This window comes from Oncorhynchus keta, chromosome 12 (assembly GCF_023373465.1).
Source record: "Oncorhynchus keta strain PuntledgeMale-10-30-2019 chromosome 12, Oket_V2, whole genome shotgun sequence".
NCBI classification, from domain to species: Eukaryota; Metazoa; Chordata; class Actinopteri; order Salmoniformes; family Salmonidae; genus Oncorhynchus; species Oncorhynchus keta.
In genome coordinates, this window is record NC_068432.1 from 48,183,636 (window position 1) to 48,192,347 (window position 8,712).

Genomic DNA, 8,712 nt, shown 5'->3' on the forward strand with positions numbered 1-8,712 from the left:
TATCACCTGATGGATGACTATTTAGGTTCCTCTGTGGACTGGGTCAGTTGCTCAGGTCTCATGTTTTGTTCAGTGTTCTTGCTATGAAGATCTTCCGTAAATATTCTGGATTTACCCGTACCTCTGCCTGCTGTGTTTCTCTGCTCATGGGTCCCAGTTCGTACTAACACTAATATCACAGTATTGGATTCGCCCCAAACATAACATTTTGTATTCAAGACAAAAAGTAAATTTCTTTGCCACATTTTTTTGCAGTATTACTTTAGTGCCTTGTTGCAAACAGAATGCATGTTTTGGAATGTTTTTAAAATTCTGTACAGGCTTCCTTCTTTTCACTCTGTCATTTAGGTTAGTATTGTGGAGTAACTACAACGTTGTTTATCCATCCTCAGTTATCTCCTATCACTCCTCAGCTATCTCCTATCACTCCTATCACTCTGTAACTGCTTTAAAATTGCAATTGGCATCATAGTGAAAAGCCTGAGTGGTTCCTTCCTCTCCGGAAACTGAGTTAGGAAGGACTCCTGTATCTTTGTAGTGACAGGGTGCATTTATCCATAGCCTAATTAATAACTTCACCATGCTCAAAAGGATATTCAGTGTTTTTGTCTCTCTTTTTTTTTACCCATCTAACAATCAGTGTCCTTCTTTGCCAGGCATTGGAAAACTTCCCTGGTCTTTGTGGTCGAATATGTGCTTGAAATTCAGTGCTCGACTGAGGGACTTTACAGATAATTGTATGTGTGGGGTGCAGAGATGGGGTAGTCATAAAAAATAATGTTAACCACTATTATTGCACAGACAGTGAGTCCATGCAACTTATTATGTGACTTGTTAAGCACATTTTTACTCCTGAACGTATTTAGGCTTGCCATAACAAAGGGGTTGAATACTTATTGACTCAAGACATTTCAGCTTTTTATTTTTAATTTAAAAAATCTACTTTGACATCATGGGATATTGTGTGAAGATTAGTGACACAAATTGTCAGGATGTAACACAACAAAATGTGGTAAAAGTCAAGGGTGTTGAATACTTTCGGAAGGCTCTGGAAGTAGAATTTTCACTTGGTCATGCGTTGATTGTGATGGGAAATTAAAAGTATACATTTGACTCAAGTGGAAGTTGAGTCTTAAGAGCTGACTTGGCGAGTTTCAATTGTATTGGCTTGCCGCTAAAGATTCACATGACTTTATTGACCAATTGCACACAAGGTCCAAATGAAATTTAACTTCTTCTTTTAACTCAACCCTTCCGAAAGACACACATACACAGGTGGTTTTAGAGAGGTCAAGGGGGCTGCCACTCTGGACACCTGTTGTAGTGGGGGGTTAAGTGCCTTGCTCAAGTGTACAACAGCAGGCGATGGCATCTCGGATTTGATAGCCATAGATTCTGCGATTGCCAGCTCACTTCCCACCCGTCATAAGACTAATGTCCACTGGAGGGAACCAGACACCACATTCACGTGTTCTACTCTGTGATTTGTGATTTCAATTGGCAGTATAGAACCACCTGTTTTCTAAAAAGTGAAAGTATTGAGTAAAAACAAACCTCTTTGAAAAGACAGGAGTTATATTGTATATTATCTTTGTGATATAATGATAATATACCACGGCTCTTAGCAGTGGTATATTGGCATTATACCACACCTACCCGGGTAGTATTACTTAAATATGGCTTTTCAGGCTTGACAATTAATGAAAGAAGGATGAGTTTGAACATTGTCAGCCTGGAGGGTTGATGTAAATATACAGGTTTATTTCCATAACATCATTCACGTACAGAGAGAAACTAATTACAGCAAATTGACATTTGTTCGTTTGTAAAGTCAGCAGCACAAAATGGAAAAATACTGAACGAAAGGTACCTAAAATAAGGGTTGGTAAACAACAATACATACATTGACCCTGGGATGGGATTGTCTTAGCAGAATAACAGAAGAGAATTGTTCAAATAGGGATGGAAATAATGACAAGGAAAGCAGGTTGCGAGCAACATAGACAAACATTTCAATGTTCTACTTTCTCCTGAATGGCGTCATTCATTCTTCATTAAAAGCAGACTGGATGGATCTTGGTGAATCCAAGCATAACACTGACAGTTAAAGTTCATTATAAAATGTGAACATCTGAAATTAGACATATGGTTGTTCCTCCTCCAATACTGAGAATTCACAAAAAAAACACTGACTGGGACGATGACGTAAACCACTGAAGAAGAAACAATAATCTTGTGGAGTCCTCTAGTCCTCTAGCACAGTGAACTTCCATGTCCACAGACTAGAGCAGCAGCACTGCATGAAGTAGTAGTCTTTAAAGTGTTGGCCCCAGTCAGAGGGATGCAGACAGCATCCATCCATCCTCACCATGTCTTCCCTATAGACTGAATATGCTCCTTAGCCTTCATTCTCAGAGACGCAATACTAGAATTACGAGGATCCGTCTCTTCCATGACTAACTTGTCCATGTACCCAGCCACGGCGCACTGGTATGGGGGTGGAGGAAGAGGGCGCGTAGAACCAATGTGAGGCAGGTTATGGTGTCCAAAACTGGGGGAGTTGAGGAAGGCTGGAGGGGAGTAGCTGGAGGGTCCTGGGAGGCCCTGAGAGGAGCTGGTAATGAAGCCGGGTAGGGACTGCAGTGGGGTGGAGGTGATGGCAGTGCTGAGCCATGGCTCCAGCTGCAGTCCGGAGCCCAAGGACTGGGAAGGGGAGCGGCTGAAGGACAGGAGAGAGGAGGTGTCCTGGAGCTTAATGGAACTCACCTCCAGCTTCTCCTGGCGACGCCACTTGGCCCGACGGTTCTGGAACCACACCTGAGATGGAAGCATCACAACATTCTGATTAGACATTTTAGAATCATAACAACATTCTGATTAGACATTCTGGATCATTACTAAATTCAAAATTAGATCTTCTAGAACTCACACATTATGATCAGTTATTCTGGAACCACACAACATTCTGATTAGACATTCTGGAAACACAACATTCTGATCAGTCATTCTGGAACCACACAACATTCTGATCAGTCATTCTGGAACATTCTGAAGTTCAATATTATGAGAACGGGAAAGGATGATTTCATGCTAAAACAGGATTTCAGGGCCATTTTGAACAAATCATGACAATATTGAAATAGCCTACATTTAACCCTATCAATGATAACACAGCTGTAGGAAAGATGAAAGAAAATCAGTCAATCAGGGAGCTTATCTACTGAGATTCACCCTTTGTCAAAACTTGTCATCTTCCAAAAAAAATTCCCGTGTCAAATCAAATAAACTCAATTGCCTAATTCTCCAAACATGAAGTAAAACTTTGTTTGGCTATTTGAGAAAGAGTTTATTTGCATTTAATATCTATAATGGGAAAACATATTGAATATTAATGTTGAGTGTCCTCCTTGGTGTAATAAATGAGTTATTGTCATGTCATTAATACATATTGGACATTTTATCGAGAGAAAAAATCGCGTTCATAATCAAAATAATGTTGAATTTTTTAAAATTGAATTGCTTGATATGACTAACTGAAAATATGAACAAATATATATATATATATATATATATATATATATATATATATATATATATATATATATATATATATATATATATATATATTGATGGCTACATGTTTTAAATAAATTGAGAATTCGCGATGATAGTGAAATGCTTAATAAGAGAACGTCATTTAGCCTATTTTAAAAAGTATATAGGACCTAAACTAAATGAGACGTTTTAAGATAAATTAACACATTTTTACATAATTTAACGAGTTATATTAGACCACTTGAATACATTTTCAATTGATAACATCCTATGTGATGCTAGTTTCAAATACAAACGTTTAAAATAACAATTAACGGTCTATCATCATCAAATATCCAGCGGTTAATATCCAAGTAGCCTATACTTACTAATATGTGACAGTTGACTAAGTACATTACCTATAAGTTAATAAACTGAAGTGGGACTTTGAATTGAGGAATTATGCCTAATAATGACATTATTGTTGTACAGGCCTAATTGTAAAAAGCTGACTATTCAAAGTCCAGGCAATTAATGCTTATTTCATGAGCCACGCATTCAAAAAAATATGATTTGAGAATCATAAATTAATGTCCCACAAATAAGAGAAAGGTATTGTGGAATATTGGAAATTCAGTTGAGCCCCGTAATAAAATCTAACTTTCTGTTTTCTTTTAAAGACAGAATCGAACATCATTACCACTGTAACGAGTCTGTCAAGTTGGCTCATATTACCTGCACTCGAACCTCCGGAAGATTCACTTTCATCGCGAGCTCCTCTCTGCTGTAGACGTCAGGATAGTGCGACTTCTCGAACGCTCTCTCCAGCTCATGCAGCTGAAAGGTTGTGAACGTAGTCCTGTTGCGCCGGTGCTTTTTCTTTGGGTTATCATCATCGGACAGTTTATCCTCCCCGTCAGGTAAATCAGGACTAACAGATGCCCCCGAACTGCTGCAGCAGACACCTAAAAACACATTATAGGCTAGATCAATATATGAACTTCTAAAAGTGTATTTGCCTTTATATGTGACTCTTTACTATTTGATTCAAAAGAACTACTGGCACATATTTATAAACATGGAATAAATAGCCTACTGGTGTGAAAAATAACATTTTTAATCAATCAAGATTGAACCATTTTGAATAACCTTTTTAACAAGGCCTCTGGGTTAATACACATTGCAGTGTCACTTACTGTCAAAACGTTCCGTGTTGTGTTCTTCCTTCAGGGATGACATAATTCCGTTCCCTCTCCGCTCGGCGAGTTTCCCCGATGATCCATTGTATGAGACAGATTGATTATATATGTTTTCGTCTTTAAATCCCAATATTGCTTCAATACTGTGAACCCTCGCTGCTGCGGTGTTATGGTTATTGCCGGGGTTCCGGACGAAACACGCAGAAGGTGACAGGCGCTCTTCCATGACTTCAGGAGTTGAACCAAGTAGCCACATTTGATGAACAAATAATAATCTCAAACTAAATTGAAATGACACTGATTAACAAATGTAGCCTAAACTCAAGAGACATGTACTTTTAAAACAAAGTTTTAAGTGTTCAGAATTAATAGCAAAATGTTTTTATATAATGAAACACTAAATGTTAAATAGATTGAAACAACAATTCCGGTTGTTTTGTTGAAATAAAAATCTAAAATCGAATTGAAAAAAAATCTGCGTTAGTAAGCATCCGTCGCATCTGAGTAGTAGAGGCACCTGTTAGTCTACTAGCTGACACTCCAGTAGTGGTCTTGTCTCATAGAGGAGGCTGTATCTTCTGGGGTTTATAAAGTACTCCTTATGGTAAGACCCCCTTCACTCTGCCCATGTGACAGCCCCCACCTCCCCACCAAGACACGTAAAAGGGGGGTTGTCATGTTAGATTTTCCCCAGCCATGGGTTTAGGGGTAACTACATTGTCCCCATTGAACCAATGCACCAATGCTGAGCTAGGCCACTAACCCCTCCCCAAGACAAGTCTTCTGCCCTGCCTGCCTGTCAGTCAGTCAGTGTTGGTTTATAAACCGCCTTACATAAATCTTAAAACCATATCTCCAGATGTCATGGTTTGTGTCCCAAATACCACCCTTTTCCTTATTCCATTATATGGTGCACTACTTTTGGCCATTGGCCCAAAGAGCGCTGTTCAAAAGTAAAGAACTATGTAGGCCGGGGATAGGGTGTCATTTGGAATTTACAGGCCATGCTCATGATGGCCTGTAAAAGGAGCAGGTTGGGTAAGAGATTATGGCTTAAGGTAGTCAGAGAACAAAATTATAATTACAAGATGTTCAGTAGGATTACAAGATGCCAGATTAATGTTTGACGGGTGTCTTAATCAAAGGGTGAATAGATTATTATCAAAACAAGTGACCAAATCAGACATTTAGGAGATAATGATATTATTGCAAAAAAAGACAAGTCATGTGCTCTTTTGTTTAATGAACAGGCCTAGGACCTACGTATAAAATAGTTGAAATAGTTCAATCGTTATCGATAGGCCTATTGGCGTATTACATGTTTTCTCAGAGAGGAAGTCTACACGTCCACCTCCCAATACTTTAATGTTTAAAAAAATAAACGTCGTCCTTTTTTAAAAACTTGAAAATAGGCCTAGTTGTTTTATGTCATTTTTTTATTTAGTTAAATACATAAATAAGAAATAAATACATGTGTTTGCTCAATTGTCCAGTTATTTTATTGAATTAATGCTCTTTTTTAAATTCTATTAATTAGTTGATAAACCTGGCAACCAAAACACACAATAATATAATATGTGATTAGCAACAGCTATAAGTGTTATCCATGTTAGGCTACAGCCAGTTATCTTGATAATTGGACATATTTCAAGTTGGGTTGAATGTGTTGAATGAGTTGAGTGGCCTGTGTAAGCCGGTTGTAGCCTATTATCTGTGAACAAGAAAGCCACGACAGTTTCTGCTCCATTAACTAACCACTTGAGAGGTCATAGTTCACACCGTAGTTACATCGTTACATCTTTAGGCCTATACAGTATATAACCTTATTATGTGAGAGGTTAACCATACAGACCTTAGTTTAGCCCAGTGGCCCAGTGGGCCTGCCATTGAGGTGCAAATAAAATGTCTTAACTTCCTCAATATTGTGGGGGATATGTGTAATTAACACTAAACAAAGATTGACAGCAGTTTGGTAATCCCCGGCCCACATGCTGATTAAGGGGATTTGTTTTTTTCTTTCTCTAAAGAGGTAAAACCCTTAAAACTATTTAGCTTTTCCTAATTGCAGAAGGTAACATTATCCTCTGTTTGCTAAAGAGTCTGGTAAGCACTGCACAAGGAGAGATGGATCTAGTGTGCTGGGAACTTGCAGTCACGAGCTACTGTAGCTTGTCATTTACAACACAGGCTTGTAACTTAAATATATGTTTTAGTTACAATTAGGGGATGCATGTTGGATATAAAAGGGTTATTGGACTCTTGAGTCATTACCATATGTGTAGTTCACAATATTAATTACCATATCCAGGGCTGGGGGGGCAACATTGTTCAAGTCCATTTAGTAAATGAATGTCAAGCATTTCAATTTAATTTAAAAAATCCTCAATGAGTCTATTGATCCTTGGCCTTGACAACCGTAAGAGCAATTTGATAGCTGGATATTATATAGAAAAGTTTTTATTTGCTGTTATTGTACCTTTGACATGGTTGTGTCTTTGGCTTTGACATTGTTGTGCCTTCAGCTTTGACATTGTTGTGCCTTTGGCTTTGAAATTGCTCTGTCTGTTGAAAAGCAGTCATCTAGCTGGCTCACACTAGTAAAAAGTATGTGATGATTTATTCTCACACCTTTGAGGAGGTTCCAACTACTCTAATGAGGAATATGTGATGTGTGGGTTTCTAAAATAAAATACTGGCTATATGATTTCATCAAGATACAGAAAATATGTCTTCCATTCCCCCTATATAACTCTAACCTTCTGGGGAAACTTGAACGCAACTTGTCTTGTCTAGTTTTCTAGCTAACTGAGTCCAATCCAAATCATTTGAGAGTCTGACATAAGCAGTTAACCTGATGAGGTGGGACAACCTCCTTGGCAACCTTCATCCTATTAACTGCTAATGTTTTACCAGAACATTCCCAACCCGGCATACTGAATCCAAGGCATTCTGAATCCGAGGCATTCTGAATCCAAAGCATTCTGAATCCAAGGCATTCTGAATCCATTACATTTACATTTAAGTCATTTAGCAGACGCTCTTATCCAGAGCGACTTACAAATTGGTGCATTCACCTTATGACATCCAGTGGAACAGCCACTTTACAATAGTGCATCTAAATCCTTTAAGGGGGGTGAGAAGGATTACTTTATCCTATCCTAGGTATTCCTTAAAGAGGTGGGGTTTCAGGTGTCTCCGGAAGGTGGTGATTGACTCCGCTGTCCTGGCGTCGTGAGGGAGTTTGTTCCACCATTGGGGGGCCAGAGCAGCGAACAGTTTTGACTGGGCTGAGCGGGAACTGTACTTCCTCAGTGGTAGGGAGGCGAGCAGGCCAGAGGTGGATGAACGCAGTGCCCTTGTTTGGGTGTAGGGCCTGATCAGAGCCTGGAGGTACTGAGGTGCCGTTCCCCTCACAGCTCCGTAGGCAAGCACCATGGTCACAATGTTCAGAATCCGAGGCATTCTGAATCCAAGGCATTCTGAACATTGAACTCACGTGAAACTCACAACATGGAGGGATTCTTCACCCGAACTAACCTACCCTAACAACAGTTGCTAAATAATCTCAAATGAATTGAAAACCCATTCCTTTATTCAGCCTCTGATAGTGTGCAAGTCTAATTCACATATTTAAAATCTAATCTAGAGTTTCTTTCGATTTCTGTCTGTTATACAGTGCCTTGCAAAAGTATTCGGCCCCCTTGAACTTTGCAACCTTTTGCCACATTTCAGGCTTCAAACATAAAGATATAAAACTGTATTTTTTTGTGAAGAATCAACAACAAGTGGGACACAATCATGAAGTGGAACGACATTTATTGGATATTTCAAACTTTTTAAACAAATCAAAAACAGAAAAATTGGACAGTGCAAAATTATTCAGCCCCCTTAAGTTAATACTTTGTAGCGCCACCTTTTGCTGCGATTACAGCTGTAAGTCGCTTGGGGTATGTCTCTATACGTTTTGCACATCGAGAGA

The 8,712-nt window shown here is 38.9% G+C and overlaps 1 protein-coding gene across 1 annotated transcript; it reads right to left on the minus strand.

Annotated features, from left to right (window-relative positions):
- Positions 1 to 905: 905 nt before the first annotated feature.
- rx3 (retinal homeobox gene 3) lies at positions 906 to 5,277 on the minus strand. Its single transcript, XM_035761637.1, has 3 exons — positions 4,731 to 5,277; positions 4,270 to 4,499; positions 906 to 2,817 (listed from the first exon to the last, which is right to left on the minus strand). Exons 1-3 carry the CDS (start codon positions 4,987 to 4,989, stop codon positions 2,365 to 2,367), a joined length of 942 nt encoding a protein of 313 aa, XP_035617530.1. The 5' UTR covers positions 4,990 to 5,277; the 3' UTR covers positions 906 to 2,364.
- Between the last annotated feature and the right edge of the window lie 3,435 nt (positions 5,278 to 8,712).

Excerpts from the sequence above, each read along its gene's own strand:
- rx3 (XM_035761637.1), bottom strand. The coding sequence starts at position 4,989 with ATGTGGCTACTTGGTTCAACTCCTGAAGTCATGGAAGAGCGCCTGTCA. Across the intron at positions 4,500-4,730 it reads CAACACGGAACGTTTTGACA|GTGTCTGCTGCAGCAGTTCG; the intron begins GTAAGTGACACT and ends ATGTGTTTTTAG. Across the intron at positions 2,818-4,269 it reads TTCCGGAGGTTCGAGTGCAG|GTGTGGTTCCAGAACCGTCG; the intron begins GTAATATGAGCC and ends CTTCCATCTCAG.